Raw genomic sequence first — 21,058 nt, 5'->3', positions numbered from 1 at the left:
TAAAATTATTTGGTATTTACTGATATTCGTACATATTTCAGCGACTGTCAGCAGCAAACAGAAAAAGGCAAGAGCTACATGAAATTTCCAGACCAAGGATGTCTTCTAGATCCACGGAGATATAACAACTATAATACACGTGTATTTATGAAAGTCAAGGGTAGATTGCAATAAACATTTGAAATCATTGAGGTCAAGTCAGACGTGGATCCATGATAAATTTAGGGGGTTCAGTCTTTGAATTAGTTTAAAATGGCATCTGCATTTTTTTCTAAATTTTCTGGGTGTGGCCACCCAAACCCCTGTCATTGGCACTTCACATTTGGAGCTGGTTAATTGTCACTACAACATGTCAAAAATATATTGTTTCAATGGCATTCAGTAACTGCTTATTATTGCTCGATAACGACTAGAGAAGCCTAGTTGAAACGTCGCTAATAATAAGCAATAATTGTATTCCATAGAATTGTGACCTGTATATTGCAGTTCAATATTGAAATCTGTAATTTCTGGACCCCTCCCTTACTGAAAATCTGGATCCGACCCTGCAAGTGAAAGAACACTGCTCAATAACATCTCAGGCAACATTATTAGTATATAGTATAGAAAATGTTAGATATTTTATGGAGAATTTTGTATGGATATAGAATGTAGTAGATTTTTTATTTCCTGGGTAAAAGACTTCTTTCACAAGATTAAAGATACATTATGTAAGATTTAGATAAAGAGCTGACCATTCTTGCTATAATAGCTCAAAAATAGATAATGTAAAATGAAAATTTCATTCAAATTACTTCATTCTGAGTCAAGTTATCACTGTTTGTAGTTTTGACAAGATGTGTGCATAGTGGTAACCAGGTCACTGGTATATTCGAGACTTAACCTCGCTTTCCCTTTTTTAAATTGAATTTTTAAATTGCGAACTGTTCTAATCTAGTTAAAATCTTGAATATCCGATGCCAACGAGAGTCGATTATGGTCTTGTCATGTTGAAAAAATGTCTAATTAATAGTTTATATAACATTTCAGACCTAAAGAAAGACCTACAATAGGCAGATTTAGCTTTTTCATAATGTATATTTAATATTGTGTATTTTTTACATGTAACTTCTGGAAATTAATCATTTACCAAATTTTAATCATATCAGATTAAATTTAATGTACTTCATCTTCTGCATAATTCAGTAACTATTTCCAGAAGAGTTATAACTTATATTCCCTGTTTAGCATAATAAACCTTCCATACTCTTTTTTGTACCCACGTATGTGCCTTTTATTAAATATCTCTGCAGCTTCTCTTGTTTCTTAACCGTTTCTATAGCAACAGATGACATCAGTTAACTGATGAGTAGTATAAAATGTTTGGAAGCCATAATAATTTATGTCCAATTTCCTGTTTTCATTTTATTATTATAAAATTAAATGGCAATTTATTCTGTATTTGATAAGAAATTCAGTATTAATATTGTATTATTCAGCCTATATTGGAAATTTCCTTCTGAATAAATGCTGGTAATTTCATTTTTTGTGGGAAAACATTTTCTTTGACTGTTACGTAATTACAAGGCCATACAAAAAAAATATTTGTGTTCTCAGACAATCCTTCCGAAAATCTGATGCGAGGGCAAGGTTTTTATTTTTGTTTGTTTATTTTGTCAGTGGATCACATTTTAAGACACTGATCATTTATCTCATGTTGTTTAAGGAAATGAATGATTATCCAGTATCATTTACTCTAGTTGTTTAATAGTCTCTATCATCCAGACAAATATTCTATGAATATACGTTGAAGACTAGGGGGTTCTGGGTGACCGAGACTAGTTGTTTAAAGGATGTATGATTATCCAGTATCATTTATCACCTGTTGTTTATAGGATGTTTGATTATCCAGTATCATTTATCTTCTGTTGTTTATAGAATGAATGATTACTCAGTATCATTTATGATGGTCAATAACATTTATCAAGGTTGCGTATTTGATAAATGAACCTATGGTACACTTCAAATTTGCTTCCTGTAGATTAGGTAGGGGAATATATTTGAAGCATGAGGTAATTAATGAGATTGTTTTTTATTTCTTAAATTAAAAACAGATAATGCGACCCTTTTTAAGTGGTGCGAGAGTATTATGAGAACCACAATATTTTTTTTTGTCTGGCCTGATGTTAGAATTTTTATAAGTAGGATACATGTATTCTCAACCAAATTGTTATAAGTAGGATATTTTCCACCAGATATTTAAGTAATTACAATGTGAGTATTGTTATAAATATGGTATTCTCTATCACATTATTATAAGTAGGATATTCTCTACCAGATGTTTAGGTAATTACAATGTGATTATTGTTATAAATATGGTATTCTCCATCAAATTGTTATAAGTAGGGTATTCTCTACCAGATATTATGTAATTACAATGTGAGAATTGTTATAAATATGGTATTCTCCGCCTTTTATAAGTAGGATATTCTCAACCAAATGTTATGTCATTACAATGTGAGTATTGTTATAAATAGGGTATTCTCTACCAAATTGTTATAAGTAGGATATTTTCTACCAAATGTTTATATAATTACAATGTGGGTATTGTTATAAATATGGTATAAGTAGGATATTCTCCACCAGATGTTAAGTAATTACAATCCATGAGTATTGTTATAAATAATGTATTCTCTACCAAATTGTTATAAGTAGGATATTTTCCACCAGTTATTTATGTAATTACAATGTGAGTATTGTTATAGATATGGTATTCTCCACCTGTTATAAGTAGGGTATTTTCCACCAGCTATTTATATAATAACAATGTGAGTATTGTTATAAATAGGATATTCTCTACCAAATTGTTATAAGTATGATATTCTCCAACAGATGTTTACGTAATTACAATGTGAGTATTTTTATAAATAGGGTATTCTCCACCTATTATAAGTAGGATATTTTCCACCAGATATTTAAGTAATTACTATCTGAGTATTGTTATGAATATGGTATAAGTATGATATTTTTCACCAGATATTTAAGTAATTACAATGTGAGTATTGTTATAAATATAGTATTCTCTACCAAATTGTTATAAGTAGGATATTCTCTACCAGATATTTACATAATTACATTGTGGTTATTGTTATAAATATAGTATTCTCCATCAAACTGTTATGTAATTACAATCCATGAGTATTTTTATAAATAGGGTATTCTCCATCAAACTTTTGAATATTGGAAATAAACCAGTGTACATTGTGTAACTTTTTCTGTTTTTCATGGGTTATCCTTAAGAAGCAGATCATTCGTGATTTTTATTTTTTTGATTTGTTTCCATTGTCATGAATGTGTCTGTTTCTTAGAATAGTAAATAAATAATTGTTTTAAAACCAAAATCATTTTGTACATTATAAGAATTAAATGTTTACATGTATTTAGTTGCATGCTTATGTAAACAAGTCAAGTAACGCAGTTTAATTAATTACTGTATGTGTTATAACATGGTTTAGTTAGGTTGCCATGGTGTCTTGTCTGCAATAAGCCTCAGAAGCTGATCCCCACAAACGAACCCACTTGCCATCATAGATGACACATAAATGTAGACTAGATACTATATGTAGTTTATAGAAGTCGTAACAGTTTGATGCACAGTTGATTCTGTGAAACTTTATTTAGTCAATTGTCATCTAAGTCTCTGAATAATTTCAATTAGTTAGTTTAATGAAAGTGTAAAATAAAAGTTATTTAAATTCCAGAAATTGTAAAATAGAAGTTATTTAAATTCCAGGCACATGAATAATTTCACTTACCGTAGTTTGAATAAATTATGAAATAGCAGTTACTTAAATTTCAGGCACTATATGAATTTCACTTAGTTTGATGAAATTGTGATATAGAAGTTATTTAAAGTCCCGATGCACCATTTTAAGCAATAGCAATCACTTGCAAAATACACTTGCAAATAGGAATATCAGTCAAAAAATGGTTAAATTCCATTCAGTAGTTACAAAGATGTGGAATTGGAAATTTAATCGAAATATTCTGCTCACAATGTAATAATTAAGCCTGTCATTTTGTTGTCCGCGAATATTTATAAGTAGACTTTTTTAAAATCCAAGCCGTGAAATTATCTAGCGTAAATATTTTGATTTCTTAATTAAATGTTAAACAGTCTATCAGTACATTTTAGCCTGTATTAAATTGTGACAAATTTGATATTTTAGTGAAAAATGCATATGACACATCGATATTTTAAATTCAGTAGTCTGGATGTATAACCTTATTTATGCTATTTTTGTGTATAGAAAATAGATATGTAATATTTATTATATATATATATTAGTTGATAGATTTGTGTGGAGGGTCAATTATTAATTATGTATTTTACAGCTATTTATGTTTTAGTATCAGATTTATATCTTATTGATATTTAGCCGATCAGGTAGGCCTGATGTATTAGTATGTTATTCAGATGAAGGGCAGGAGGACTGCACTATACACAACACGAAACTAAAAAGACAAACTACACAGACATAGCCAGAAAAAAAACCCTCAAATTTTCAAATCAAGTGAATGGATCCGGAGGCGGTCGTAAGCGTCCGTAGATTATTCATATGTACACATTTAACAATTGCGCGACATATTTATTTTTCGCATTAATAGTTCAATTTGGTTTGCCACTAGCAGTCTCTGCAAGATGATTTGCTCCATTCATGTTGAAGATGGTTTTGTGGGTTTTTGGTTCTAAACAAAATTTCAGGGGAAATCAATGCAATTTGCAGATATATGTACTTGCATTTTGTTTCATGACGATAACCACATGTTGTCACAAGTAGGCTACTTACATTTGTTATACTCAAATATCTTTTAATTTGATTTAACTCTGATCTACGCATTTGAGATAACTAAATCTATTAATTCTTCAACAGGCAATTTGATTGACAAAAATATTGATTTTGTTCAAATTAGGCCAGGCCAATTACACCAATTTGATTTTCTGTACTTAATAACATCAATCTCTTTCAAAGGAGGATTACAGAATTCTTCTAATATTTCTGTAAAAGATGACTGCCTTCAACATGTGACGTCACACCACGCAGCATCAGTCATTGGATGAATGGCATGTGCATTGTTTACATAAGACGTTACTGGTTCGGGCAGAATGGTGCCTTTTACTCATTTTAATATCCATTTACACTAAATAGAAAATATTTTTTACCTACAAATACTTCAAACATCTTTATTTATTTTTCTAATACATATAAAAAAAAATGTTTTAGAATTTAATTTGTTGGAGGAAAAAAGTTAATATTTGGGGCTCATTAAGTCGCATCAATGTCATCCTTATCAATGATTGTAGCGGCCTTGCAAATATTCACTGCTGATCAGTGTGCGGGAACATCTGTAAAAAATTTTCTTTCTTACTTTTTCCTGAAAAAGATTTGTTTGAAAACCAAATGGACTTGGTAGTTAAGTTCGAAATATTTACGTTTTGAAATTTTAAATAAAACATCTGTCACATGGTTCTAGTAGCTATTTATTTATCAAGACTCTGAAGAACAGAAAATATAAATTGGTCTGGCCTCAGTGTGCTTGTTATTGTTCAATCTGATTAAAACACAGATCCTATTTCGTTTCGTTTTTATAGTTCAAAATCTCTTTTTACATGTCTTTACTACACTTGGATCTGGAAGAATTGTTATCATTGACATGTTCTGGATGGTGTGAGGGATTAGCCAATGAAACGGTCTGTTACGGCGAGTTTTTGGCCTTTTTACACACAGAACTGTGGGTAAACCACTACAAACGTCAACGCTGATTGATTAATTAATGTCTGACGTCATAGGGTAAAAAGCCACTCGTTTGACCCTTGACGTGAACTCCCACTATAACTTGTCAAATCTTCATGTAGTGTAGGCCATCGAAAGTATAAAAAATGAAACGAGATATAGATCTATATTTTAATCAAATTGTGTTATTATTAAGAAAAACCTCTTTACTGGATTTTTTTATCTGTTGAATTATTTTTAAATATCTTTGCAACAAAGCCAATTTTAAATGTATATTTGTGATTTATTAGTATTTAACTGTTAGTATTTCTTATGATTGTTATAAAAGCTGAAATTAATATACAAATCAGATGTTTTATTTATTTTGTGTTAATATTTTTAAAATCTTTAATATTCAAATATAATAATTTTGTATCCTTTTGTTCAATTTATGCAACTATTTTTGTTTGTTCAATTTATGCAACTATTTTTATTTGTTCAACTACCTGCTGTATTATTGAATTGTTAAATCATTAAAGGGGTATTATGGGAGATTAGATAAAGAGCTGGCAGTTCTCACTTTAATAGTTAAAAACTAGATAATGTAAAGGGAATTTGCTGAAAATTTCAGTCAAATTGATCCACTCTGAAGCGAGACATTAGCTTTTAAATTTCAGGCCTAGCCTCGATCATCATGGTTTTTCTTAATTTTTTAAATACCGGTAGTCGAAATACATGTATCTTTTAAAGATCTTGCCACTTTTCAGGAATTATAACCTCCATTCGATTTAACATAATGATAATTATATGTGATCGCATTACTAAATGCTGCCATTTTTATGTGCTCATATATTGATGTCACCTCTGTTAGTTCAGCAATACGCCTGTCGTTCACATTTCTTGTCAGAAGATAATTAGCTACTAATATACCAAAAATCTTTTGGAATTGACATGGGTTGTCTATCTTGTTGAAGTGAAGATAATTAGCTACTAATATACCAAAAATCTTTTGGAATTGACATGGGTTGTCTATCTTGTTGAAGTGAAGAACTCTGATTTTTAACATTTTTGATAATCACTACCAGAGTTGTGCCCCTTTGTTACTTCATAGTCTGGAAATATGACTCCATCTTTCAGAAATTTATATTGATAGTCAATCAGCTTTGTATGAAAGAATCCTATTGATTTTCAACAATGTTCTACTATTCTCTTTTTTCGCAAAAATTTGTTAGCACCTACATCAGTGGTTCTCAACCAGTGTGCCGTGGCACGCAGGTGTGCCGCGAGATCTTCCTAAGTGTGCCGCGAAAGTTTGCACAGCAAACTAAGAAAATGTGGAAAACCATGTTAACCTAATTGAGCATTCCCTAGAGTTCCTGGCTGTGTTTTTTTAATATTTAGTTTGAGTCATTCTATGTGTCTATTACTAGGTCTGTATCTACGGTTGTATGCCATCTGACTTATCATCATTTTATTTTGCAAAATTCAAATTTTTTTTCATATATATTTAGCGAGATGTGCCGCTATTTTTTTATGCGTCCCAAAGTGTGCTGTTGGAAAAAAAAGGTTGAGAACCACTGAACTTTATGTTAGTCTTTATAATGATCTGATGTTTTTTAAATTTTGCGAGTAGTTTAATTACTTTAATATCTCTTAAAATACAGATGCGACGTCATCCTTTGATGTTGGCGTACCATTATTTCCAATAATGTACGGGCAACTTGCCAGTCTAACATTATCTATACTAGATGAAATATTGGACTCGCGTGACGTATGTCATTGAAAAGCATGTGGGGGATAGTGTCTGTATTTTAAGTGGTTTAATGGTCTCGAGCTAAAGACATTGCGTAATATATTGAAACAACACTCGGCTAACACCTCGTGCAGTATCAATATATTACTTAATGTCTCGCTCTCGACCATTAAACAATACATAATGGCTTAGACGACTTAACGCTGGGGCATGATATTTCTGATGGGCATGAATCGTAAACCAAATATCTTTGTTTTCTTACTTTTTTATCTTTGAACAATGTTATTCTGTGTTTTTTTTCAATTTTTATTAACAGATTTATTATAGGCATAAAAATATATAACTTTTTGTGCGGCTGTAATGAATAAATATTGTGGACGGTAGTATTCTTTTGTTACATTTAATTGTGTTTATTCTGTTTGTAATAAAACCTAATATTTAAAAAACGTTTAATACCTGTAGTAGTTTGTTTTTTTAAATGCTTATAGTTCATAGGCCGGGGGAAGGGTCTGTGCGGGTAACAAAATGAAATAAAATGGGGGTTTAACATCCTACTGTTCTGCTTCATATGGGATAATGAAGATGGCATGCAGTGTGCTATGAGGAAATTTTGCCTGGACAGCGGCTATATGTATGGCCTACCTGTATTTCAAATTCCAACTGTCAAGGGGTCTTTTACATGTATGGGGGGTTGGATGGCCGAATGGTTAGCACGCGCGCGCTGTATCATAAGGCATGTCATTGAGTCAACTTGCGTGGTTTCGAATCCTCGGTTGTATGTGACAAGTAGGGTTGCCTGTCCAACCTCTTGGGTTTTCTCCGGGTCCTCAGGTTTCCTCCCACTGCTAAAAGACCCCTTCGAGCAAGCGAATTATTGAAATAAAATTAAACCATAAGTTAGTCCCAAAATGACCTAGTCTGGGTCGAGTGGATGTTAAACTCCATTTTTCTTTCTCTTTTACATGTAGGCCTACACAGGACCTTCGATTTTCGTCCCATCCAAATGACTATGTTTTCCCTTGCCAGGCCCTCCATCCTGCACCGCTGACAAGGGGAAACCACACTGAGAAATCCCAGTTGAACTTTCTCAGTGAATTAACAGTGTGATTGAATGCGGGACCTCCAGGTTAGCGAGCCAATGTCTTACTCACTGTACCACTGCTCCCATTTCTAAATTTAAACTAATTAAATTGGAAATTGTGGGGATATCAAATAGCATTCTGCAATATATAAAATTTCAAGTTATTTATTTTATAGAGACCAAATGACTAGGCCTATCTTGGTTTATTTGCTAGGCCTACGGGACAGCTATAGCTATAGGTACTGTATAACTTGGGGGATGACACGTCTGCACAGATTTAATAAAATGATTTGCAAATTTGGTTGATACAGAAACAAAAATTCATAATTTTCTTTCTGTCTTGATGAATTTTTTTTTTTAAATAAGCCCCCTGTAGTAAAGGACATAGAATCAAGCCACTCGTTTTGTCGTTTCTGCCGGTGTACTGCTCCGAGTGACTAGAAAACTAAGTCTAAATTTCGTCTGCTTGACTAATGATCGAGACTACCTTTGCACCGGAAGTTGAAGTTCTGCCATGTAAACAAGAAGTAAAAGTGTAACGTGGAGAGTTTATTTATGTATTTTTACATACTTTTGAGATATTTTAGAACTTCATTCTTGGCAGCATCAAACTAGATCAGAATGGTAAGTTCTTGAATTCATGCAACTTCTAGCATTAAATTTCAGTACATGTAAAATGCAATAATCTCTCAAATTCTTATACGCCTGGCTAGACATGATTCATATACATTGACATTCCGCCCGGTTCATAAAAATTAAAATTTATGACAGACTCATTCCAAAGTTAAATATGTATAATTAAGATTCCCAGTTCGCGTGCTATTCATTATAAGTCAAGTAATAACCTGATTTTGCCAAATTATTTAATTGATTAAAGTTAAAAACAATAATAAATCACCGATAGGGTGGTAGGAGGGTGGTAGGTATATAATTATTAACTACCCTGATTATATAGCCTTACGGTACTGCTAATGATTATTATAGTTATTTATATCATTAATTTCAGGATTATTCAAAGTTTCTTGATGATAATTTTGATGCTAAAGAATGGGTAAATGCAGCTTTTAAGTCTCACAAAGATGGAGCAGTTTCAAAGGATGTAAGTGTAGCTATGCATGGGCTGTCTAATAATATAATTTATGGTTTCTTCACCGAACCTCTTCAACAAGGCTTACCTAAGCTGTTCGTTCAGTAATTGTGAACACATCCTCGAGAGCTAATGATCAGCTTTTCCTTAAAATATAATGAGTTGCCAAGTGCTACGGGCAAACTGTAATCAAAACACCACTGACAGGCAGTGACTGCTTCTAACTGGCATGACGTACATGGCCTCACATGACAAATGATGTGACCAAATTGGCCTACCTCCTTATACCATTGCCATTATTAGCAGAAATATGCTGATACCAGTAATTAAAATGCAATGATAAGATGAACGATACTGGTTATTTATTGTTGATATTAATCTATGTTTTCAGCAATATGCCACAACACTGGTTATGAAGCTACAAATGTTTATTCAGGTAGGCCTTATAGTTGTCACGGGGGAGGTGATTGGTTAAATGCATGCACATTATATCACAAGATCTGTCATTGAGTCAAGTGGTGTGTGTAGGGTTGCCTGTCCCACCTCGTGGGCTTTCTCTGTGTGTTCAAGGTCTCCTCCCACTTCTAAAGACCTTACCGCCCAAGCGAATTATTGAAATAAAATTGAACCATATGTTAGCCCCGGATGACCTACTTTATTGGGTGGGTTAAAAACAACACTGTGGATAGAAAATGATAAATTAAATGTTGAATCATGAATTGAAATATGTCAACATTTTCTAACTCCTCTGGAGTGGTTGACCATTTACAAGATCTGTATGCGTGTTATTCTTTTGAAATTTGGGAGCCATGCTGGCTAGCTAACCTGGAGGTCACATGTTCGATCCCTGAACTGGCCGAGAGAGTTCATCAGTATTTTCTGGCTTAGTTCCACCTTGTTAGTGATTCAGGACAGAGGGCCTGCCAAGGGACAATGTATAGGCATTTGGATGGGACAAAAAATTGAGGTCCCGTGTACATACTGAAGTGCATGTAAAAGAACCCTCGGCCTTGATAGCTGGAATTCGATATTAGAGTAGGCCGTAGTGCTGCTGTCCAGGGAAAATTTTCCTCATAGCATACTGCATGGCGTATGCCCGTCTTCATTAGAAAAGTCGAAGAATAACAGTAGGACGTTAAACCACATTTCATTTCTTTCATTCCATTCTGTCCCTAAATGAATGGTAAATTCTTATTTATCACTGTTTTATTTGATAATTGTAGGAGGTGAATAACATTTTAGAAGAGGCCAGTCAACAAGCTCTACAGAATTTACCCAGGTATATAACACACAATTTTCTCAGTGTCATGACCATTGTGTGGGTACTATCCTTACAATGGTAATGTATTAAAAACTAAAAATTCCGACTGTCAGTTCATGTAAAAAGATATGTGGACAATTGGACTGCGAAAAGTGTGGGGATGAATTTTGCTGCTTATCATAACATTTTAAATGTAGCTACATGTATGTAAGGTTGAAATAATTATATTAGTTTCAAAATAACCTATTTGAAGTGTCAACAATACCTTACACCCAAATCCATTAACTCCTCTTTCCTTATTATCACCTCTTATTTAGGAATAGTTTCATCAATATATGTTATTCATAGTTAATGACTATATATTTTGAACTAGGATGTGACCCACCGCACAATGTTGCAATAATGTATATCGTATTGTTAAATATAAGCAGCATTTAGAAACTGAATAGAATAACACATGACACAATTATATGGGATTCAAGGTACTTAGAAGTTAACTTCTTGTGATGTTTGGACAAGGGTTCTCTTTTGTATTCCATGTAATTGTGTCATGTGTTATTGTATAATGTATTTTGAAACACTGAGCTTGGAGTTAAACTGAATCTTAGATTTCTTCAAGGTGAATAATATATAATATATATGGGTCAACTATTTGTTTAAACACTATTATGTACTGAACGTGACAAGGAATAGGGTCGCCTGCCCAACGTCGTGGGTTTTCTCTGGTTCCTCCGGTTTCCTAAAAGATCCTTACACGCAAGCGAATTGTTGAAATAAAATTGTACCATATGTTAGTCCTGAAATGACCTAGTCTGTGTCGAGTGGATGTATAATGTACTTTGAAAAACTGAGCTTTTTTCTAGGGGATAAATGTATATTATATATGGGTTATTAGTTTGGTTAAGAACGATTTACTTGATTTTCATTGTAGAGTTATGAGAGAATTAGATGCTGTAAGACAAGAAGCATCTTTATTACAAGATCAGATGAGAATGGTTAAACAAGATATTCAAAAGGTAAGGTAAATCTATTCTAAAGGGGGAGGGTGGTGGTTCAGTAAAACGATGGACACATTAGCCGAATCGTTCGGCCAAATCAATCGGGGACCCATTTTTATTCGGCTGAATGGTTAATTGGACACAATAGGCGAATCCTTCGCCTGATCCATCAGTCAATTGAATCACCTTTCACATCAAATGATTAAACATGGCGGCAGCTATGATTAAACATGGCGACAACTATGATAACACATGGCAGTGACTAGGATTACACATGGCGGCGACTAGGATTACACATGGCGGCGACTATGATAACACATGGCAGCGACTAGGATTAAACATGGCGACAACTATGATTACACATGGCGGCGACTATGATTACACATGGCGGCGACTAGGATTAAACATGGCAACAACTATGATTACACATGGTGTCGACTATGATTACACATGACGGCGACTATGATTACACATGGCAGCGACTAGGATTAAACATGGCGACAACTATGATTACACATGGCAGCGACTAGGATTAAACATGGCGGTGACAGTGGACACGCTAGGCGAATTTCAATGCTGATTGATTTGGCCAAATCATTCGGCTAGTGTGCCAACGCTTAAGTATGGTCTGATGTACCTGATAGCATGCACGTAAAAGAACCTGCTCTCCTGGCAAAATTTCCCTCATAGCGCATATACGGTGCAGAAGTGTATGGCGTTTAACCCCATTCCATATCATTTCATATTCTATTATTAAGGTATGAGACATGCAATGTTTAATATTGATTAAGTAAGCGAAGAAAACTTAATTATATACCATCAATGTCTTTCCATTTTCCATTGCTAATACCAGATATACTAATTATCATATTAATTGTAAGTTGAACAATGGTCAATGCCGGTTTTAGTAAAACTAGATATCATATTAATTGTAGGTTGAACAGAGTACAGCCCAGTCAATGCAGGTTTTATTAAAACTAGATGGTATTAAAGGTAGAATGAAAACAACAGCAGAGGCTCTTAAGGTAAACTTTTGAAAAGTTCAATACAGTAAATCTTGATAGTAAATAAATAATAATCATATAGCACTGGAATTGAAATAAAATTTAATCACATGTTAGTCCCGAAATTAGTGGACATTCAACTGATTTTTCTATATAAATGACCTTATATTTGTTTTCAGGAAGCTGATAATTGGACAACATTAAGTGCAGATGTGGAAGATGTTTTCCTTTCAGAAGATGTACAAGCTGTGAGTAATTTTAAACTTTTATTTGGAGGGGGATTATTAGTACTATAGTAGGACTCGTATACTAAAAACATACAAATAATCAAATACCTTGAAAATATATTAATATTAATGATTTAGTGTATATATATCTTAATATTACATATCCCAATATTTATTTTGTTAGGCCCTATATTAATGATTTAATTATATTACCTATACAAATATTTATTTTGTTATCATTATTTAATGTTTATATATCTACATATACAAATATATATTTTGTTATCATTTAATGTTTATATATCTTAATAATATTACATATACAAATATATATATTTTGTTATCATTATTTAATGTTAATATAAATATTACATATACAAATATATATTTTGTTATCATTTAATGTTTATATATCTTAATAATATTACATATACAAATATATATATTTTGTTATCATTATTTAATGTTAATATAAATATTACATATACAAATATATATTTTGTTATATTAATGATAAAATGTTTACTTATCTTGATATTTCATATACAAATTAAACATTTATACTTAAAATTCATCTTTTTTAGATCACTGCTAAACTGACAGGCATGCAACAAAGTCTTGTAAGTATTTTAATTTTTATTTGTTCACTATTTAAATATTAACTTGGGTTTTACATAATTGAACAGAGAAAATGAATTGCTTTGTGTTAGTCTGAAAATAATTGAAATGTTTTATCAATGTGGAATTAAAACCTCATATAACTGTTCGCTTAGTGGTTCAGTTAGTAAGATGCTGGCTCACTTACAAGGAGCTGTCAAGTTTGCTCCTGCAGTTGGCCGAGAAAGTTCATCAGGATTTTCTGGAACAGTTTCCCTTGTCAGTTTTGCAGGATGGATAACCTGGGAAGGATGGGATGGAAAACATTAAAACCTGATATCACTGTTCTCTTCTGACAGTAATAGTGTATAATCCTGGAGCAACGGTGGCTCAGTTAGTAAGATGCTGGTTCACTTACCAGTTTGCTCTTTGTGTTGGCCGAGAAAGTTTTTCGGAATATTCTGATGCAGTTCCCCTTGTCAGTGTTGCAGGACGGAGGTCCTGGCAAGGATGGGAAGGAAAACCAAGGTCCTGTGTGCACATTGACGTGCACGTAAAAGAACCCTTGACAGTTGGAATTCGATTCAAAAGTAGGCCATAGCGTTGCTGTCTGGGCAAATTTTCCTCATAGCACACTGTATGGCGTATGCTCTTCTTCATAAGCCCAGTCGGTGCAGAACAGTAGGACATTAAACCCCATTTCATTTCATTTCATTACACAATATAACTCTTCATTTTAACAGCAAATGTTGGTTGATACCCCAGATTATGCCGACCGATGTCAACATTTAGAGAAATTGAAGAATAGATTGGAAGCTATATTGAGTCCTCAGCTTATTTCAGCTTTTAATACACAGTCTTTGGGTAAGATATTCATATATCTAGTTGAACATACATAATTCACAGCGCTGTATCATAAGATCTGTCATTGGGTGAACTGGCGTGGTTTGTATGTTAGTTAATCCTGAAATCACCTAGTTTGTGTCAAGTGAACATTAAACTCTCTCTCTCTCTCTCTCTCTCTCTCTCTCTCTCCAATAAAGATGTTAGTTAATTAAATTATAGGGGGGTTGAATCAACTGGCGGGGTTTCGATTCCCCTAAAGACCCCTATGCGCAAGCGAATTATTGAAATAAATTTGAACCATGTGTTAGTCCCAAAATGACCTAGTTTGTGTCGAGTGGACGTTAAACCCTGTTTCTCTCTCTCTGTATTTTTAAGGCGTTCCTTTAGAAAGCTCTAATTTGTTTTTAATTATAGAATCTGCCCAGAAGTATACGAAGATGTTTAAGAATATAGAGAGACTACCACAGCTATATAAATATTATCATAAATGTCATAAGGTTTGTTATTTTGTTACAGATATTTTATAAACATACATTATGCAAGAGTTAAATCTTCCTATTGCGGGTCTTTCTTTAGGCCTGAAATGTTCTATAAGATTATATAAAGAGCTGACAGTTTTCGTTATAATAGTTAAAAACTAGATAATGCAATAGAATATACTGAAAATTTCAGTCAACCGAGATATTAGCAATTGAATTTTAGGCCTAGCTTCGATCATCATTACTAAAGTCTTGATTATCCATTTTGATGATAAATCATCCATCACAAAATCTATTCAAATCCAGTAAATATGGTATCGAGAGTTGATTATGGTCTGTTTAAGCTCTTGCATAATGCAATTTAAGTGGCATTTAGAGATTGGGAAACACATTAAACAGAACACAATTATTATGGGAAATCAATCACAGGTGTTATTATATAAACACAAGGTTTCGACAAGTATCTTCTTAAATGTTATCAAGCACAATGACATTTAGTAAACTTGATGTCAATATTAAGAGGTGAAGCCGTTTACAAAAACATTGTGCTTGTAGAATAAAACCAATGATTGTTTTCCATAAAAATTATGTTCTGTTAAATTGTTAATTTTACAATAATTGATATCAGGAAGTGATATTCATAAAACTTTTGCTTGTTGTCGTATCCTTTAGACTGTATAAACACTATTTTATTACAGGGTAAGATATTAGAAAGTTGTATAATTATTTGTATAAACACTATTTTATTACAGAGTAAGATATTAGAAAGTTGTATGATTATTTTATTACAGGGTAAGATATTAGAAAGTTGTATAATTATTTATTTAAACGATATTATATTACAGGGTAAGATATTAGAAAGTTGGAGAGATATAGTGGATAGTAAACAAGATGAGACAGCTATAGATTGGATGACAGAATTATATGATCATTTATTATCAACATGGCATTCACAGGTAATTCTTCCTATAATTCATCTCTTTAGTCTTTCATTCATTCCAGTGTCACTAGACAAACAATGTAATCAAATTTGTATTTTTTTTGTTAGTGTTAAAATATATGGTCGTGTTTATAATAGTTCTTGAATGTTTTCGTACAAATGTATTTTGAATTTTCTACAAACAAAATTTTACTATGAGATAACAAAACACCAAAGTTGTTAGAAAGTTCACTTTTTTCGACTACAACCTTTCCAGTTTTGTCTGAAGATTGCAAAACCATTGCAATGCACCCTTTCTTTAATTACAGGAGCCATTGTATATATAACAGCCTTGTCAACATACTTTCCAATTACAAATCGGCTATGAGAAATCTAGTGAATGGATATTTTCAGCATACTCCTTTTACATTATCTAGTTTTAACTATTATAGTGAGAACTGCCAGTTCTTTATCTAATCTTCCATAATGAATTAATGAATGTAATATATATTTTTGTAGATACGATGGTGTGGTCAGGTATTCAGTGATCCAGTACCTATTGTATGTGATTTGTTGACAGAATCATTAACGAGTATAGATCCATCGTTACCTGTTTGTATTGCTGGTTTACTATCATCTAGAGGTGATACATTAACTACACTTACAGAATTAAAACAGGTACTGACTGCTTCACCCTTTCATATTACAGGTTGTCATAATTAAAACGTCTAGAAGGGGGGTTGGGTTGCCGAATGGTTTGACATGCATACTTTAGATCATAAGGTCTGTCATGGAGTCAGGTGGTTTGGTGTTGATTCCCAGCTTGTACGTGACAAGGAGTAGGGTTACCTGTTCGACATTGTGCGTTTTCTCTGCGTCCTCCGGTTTCCTCTCACTGCTAAAGACTCCCAAGCACAAGCGAATTATTGAAATAAAAAAGAACCATGTGTTAGTCCCGAAATGACCTAGGTTGTGTCGAGTGGATGTTAAACCCCATTTCTTTTTCCCAATGTCAAAAGAATATAGCACTGTATTCCAATTTAATGTTCTGAAAGGGATATAACTCCTGAATGCCATAGTTGATCCATTTCACCATTTGTAGACTTTGTTTTTAAACCAGCATGGTTTAGATATTGGGAATTGATTATTTCTTGCTATGATTTAAAATTTATTGTTTTACTGTACCAGATAGATTTAACTCTGTGATATGGGGTGGGGAGGAGGGGAGCCAGGGTTGATCATCGAGAAAGTTGCTGGGGGAACAGCGTCTAGTCATTCAGATGGGATGAAAAACAAGGGTCCCCTTAAAAAACCCTGAACAAAATCTCCCCCATAGCACACTGCATGGTGTGTACACCTACCTTCATTAGACCAGTGAACTGTTCAAATAGATTAACACTTTGTAAATGAAATGACATGAAATGGGGATGAACTTTAACATCCAACTGTTCTGCTCTGACTGGGTATTGGAGACGGGCATATGCCAAGGGATCTTTAAGGTGCATACCAATGTGTACACAAGACCTCGGTTTTCCGTCTCTTCCAACCAACTAGACAGCTGTCCTTGTCAGACCCCCTGTCCTGCACCACTGACAAGGGGAAGCCACATCTTTCCCACTTAGCCACCGTGGCTCCCCTAACACTTTGTACTTTTGCCTCTGATTCCTTCATGTATTCTTCTAGCCTAAATCTTAACTGTCTGTTTTCAGATATCAGAAAGATTCGCAAAGAATATTGAAAATACCGTTGAAGCCCATATGAATGGTAAGTATATGTATATCTTTTTACTATGATGATGGCTATGTAGTAACATAAATATTTGTTACAAAAAGAATTATATTGATCTGAAATATGAACAAAAAAACATAAGACAGTTAAGTTCACAATCTGGTCCCAAGTTCACAAAGCATTCTCAAACTTAAGTTAAGAATTCACTCAACATTCAAAATCACTGTTTATGAGAAATATCTTTGATCCAGAAACACAAAACTCTGCATATAATCTCTTATTGATATATTTGATACATTAAAACAACAAACGTTTTATAAAGGGTATATTTTAGTTAAAATAAGGTGAATAATTTTGAGTAAATTCTTAACTTAAGGCTGATTAAAAAACTGATCCTATTTACCTGTGTGATGTGATGGATTAGCCAGTGGATTAGAACAGTAGGACGTTAAACCCCATTTCATTTCATTTTATCGTGTGGCATGCGGAATTGTGTTCAGAAATTTGCTAGAAAATAAAACAAAGAAAATTGTATTTCCGAATAACCACTTGGAATATTGACGCTGATTGGTTAAGTGAATGAATGACGTTTCAGGGTCAAAAGTCGCTCTTATTCTGACGCAACCTCCCACTGCAGTCTGTTAGATCTTCATGTAGTGAGGGCAATCAAAAACATTAAAAATAAAGCGAAATACATTGAAATGTATTTTAATCAGATTGTTAAATACATAAGTCCAACCTCATGGGTTTTCTCCGGGTCCTCCGGTTTCCTTAAACGGCTAAATTTAAAGACCCCTACACGCAAGCAAATTATTGAAATAGAATTGGACAATTTGTTATTCCTGAAATGTCCTAGTTTGTGTTGAGTGGATGTTAAACCCCATTCCTCTTTATCTCTTTTAAACACATAAAGTCATAAAAAAATTGGATTTTTTTTGTATATTTAACAGAGTCGTTGGAACATTCAAGAAGTTTAGAGAGATTGTTGTTGAACATATATTCTCCATATAGATCATATCTACTGAAATATACGACATTACAAGAGGTCGTCCTAATTAACGATCTAGATAACATTAAACTGGTGTGTAAACTCTTTTATTTCTCTACTAGAAGAATACCTGAGGGCTAAATTGGACCGGGGGCCAAATTTGCACGGGGCCCATATTTTTCCCGGCCAAAAGTCGCCCAGGACCCAATTTGCACAGGGTCCAAATTCGATAAGAAATTCGATGGCCTAAAGCATTCACAGAATCATGGTGGTTAATTTCATACCACATATGTGGGGGTGGATTCCCAGTTTGTACATGACAAGAAATCCAAAATAAATTACTGAAATAAAGTTGACCTAGGTTGTGTCCAGTGGAGGTTAAACTCTCTCTCTCTCTCTCTCTCTCTCTCTCTCTCTCTCTCTCTCTTATTTTGAATGGTTATTGATTTTCAGGATCATGAAGAGGTGATGGATACTGTTCAAATACTGGCTGAATCTGTCAACAAATTATTTACAGCTGCTAAACACGTATGTTTATCTCCTTATATCACCTTATATCACCCAATAACACATTCTACAGTAGATATCGCTTGTGTGATAACTTTCATAATCTATTGAGCGATATCTCCTTTACATGAATTTGATTGGTCAATTTAAAAGGAACTACTTTTTTTTATTTTCAAAGAATAATTCATTTTTTATTAAAAGTAACTTCTTGTTTACTAAAAAGTAACTATTTTAATTACACTGGGTCAATATAACAGACTTGCCATAATGTAATCAAGTTCTGTAAAAGTGAAATCTATAGTTAAGAATTATATTTATTTATTTTTGCGTGTAAGAACGGATTGGGTGATAAATAATATCTCCTACTCTTCTTTTTTGATTTTAAAAAAATGTTGGCACTCGTTGCCTCATTTTTTTTTTTACTTAATCGACTTGTGTTGATATTTTATGACTTTGATATTTTATGACTCGTAGGAGATTCTCTATATATCATGCTATCAAAATAGCATACAGAGCTTACAAAAGCTGGGAGCTGGGGTGGCTTAGTGAGTAAGACATTGGTTTGTTAACCTGGAGTTCCCGTGGTCAATCCCGGTGTTGTCCGAGAAAGTTCATCAGGATTTTCCCATGTCACTCCCCCTTGTTAATGATGCAGGATGGAGGGCCAACGTGGTTCCCACTTGTCAGTGGGGCAAGAGGGAGGGCCTGGCAAGGGACAGATAGTTGTTTGGATGGAACGAAGTACCTAGGTCCCGTGTACGCATTGGTGTACACGTAAAAGAACCCCTAGCAATTTGAATTCGATATAAGAGTAGGCCGTAGCGCCACTGTCTAGGCAAAATTTCCCTCATAGCAGGGAATTGAAACCCCATTTCATTTCATTTATCCGTCTTCATTAGCCCTGTCGGAGCAGAACAGTAGGACGTTAAACCCTATTTCATTTGTGTTTTATGTTTTTTTCATATTTTATTTTATCTGCAGGCAAATGATAGATGCCAGAAGTTGACAAATGGTTTTTGCTATGTTGGACTTCTTGATGCTTATAAAGTAAGATTTACATTAATACATTCAAACTTTAAATAAATGTTCTTTGTAAAGGTTATATTGAATTGTTTAATTTGCTGGATAAAGACATCATTTGGGGGTTGGGTGGTGCGTTTTAAATCATATTGAGTCAAGTGCTGTGGTTTTGAATCTCAGCTTGTACGTGACAAGGAGTAGGGTCGCCTGTCCAACCACATGGGGTTTCTCCGGGTCCTCCGGTTTCCTCCCACTGCTAAAGACCCCTACACACAAGCGAACTATAGAAATAAAAAATTGAACCATGTGTTAGTCCTGAAATGACCTAGTTTGTGTCGAGTGGACGTTAAACCCCATTTCTCTCTCTCTCTCTGGTGCATTTTAGATCGTAAGATCTGGCATTGAGTCAAGTGGCGTCATTTCAATCTCAGACTTGTACATGACAATTAATAGGGTTACTTATCCCACAGATAAAGACTCCTAATTAAACCATATGTTAGTCCCGAAATAACCTGTTTTATGTCGAGTGGACGTTTAACCTTATGTCTTAGATCATAAGGTCTGGCATTGAGTCAAGTGGCGTCGTTTCAATCTCAGACTTGTTCCTGACAATTAATAGGGTTACTTATCCCACAGCTAAAGACTCATAATTAAACCATATCTCAGACTTGTTCCTGACAATTAATAGGGTTACTTATCCCACAGCTAAAGACTCATAATTAAACCATATGTTAGTCTCGAAATAGCCTATTTTATGTCGAGCGGACGTAAAATATTATTTCTCTCGTGCTCTCGAAAGATCTCCAAGTA

At 33.6% G+C, this 21,058-nt stretch overlaps 2 protein-coding genes across 2 annotated transcripts in view; both read left to right on the top strand.

Moving 5' to 3' along the window:
- The window catches only part of LOC126815021 (anoctamin-10), a 30,270-nt gene extending 22,311 nt beyond the window's left edge, over positions 1-7,959 (top strand). The window contains exon 14 of the mRNA XM_056099686.1: positions 42-7,959. Coding sequence (XP_055955661.1) covers positions 42-125 — 84 coding nt within the window. The 3' untranslated portion in view covers positions 126-7,959. The remainder of the gene's footprint in view (positions 1-41) is intronic.
- Positions 7,960-8,968: 1,009 nt separating this feature from the next.
- On the top strand, positions 8,969-17,693 carry LOC126815346 (conserved oligomeric Golgi complex subunit 7). Its single transcript, XM_056099987.1, has 12 exons — positions 8,969-9,211; positions 9,594-9,686; positions 10,066-10,110; positions 10,898-10,953; positions 11,867-11,951; positions 12,869-12,958; positions 13,117-13,185; positions 13,749-13,784; positions 14,505-14,625; positions 15,022-15,104; positions 15,785-15,803; positions 17,689-17,693. The coding sequence occupies exons 1-12, from the start codon at positions 9,209-9,211 to the stop codon at positions 17,691-17,693; spliced, it is 705 nt and encodes a 234-aa protein (XP_055955962.1). The 5' UTR covers positions 8,969-9,208.
- The last annotated feature ends 3,365 nt before the right edge of the window (positions 17,694-21,058 follow it).

The sequence above is a fragment of the Patella vulgata genome, chromosome 3 (genome assembly GCF_932274485.2).
Source record: "Patella vulgata chromosome 3, xgPatVulg1.2, whole genome shotgun sequence".
Classification (NCBI taxonomy): Eukaryota; Metazoa; Mollusca; class Gastropoda; family Patellidae; genus Patella; species Patella vulgata.
Note: the sequence above shows the minus strand (reverse complement) of the source record. Positions and strands in the feature narration are given on the sequence as shown.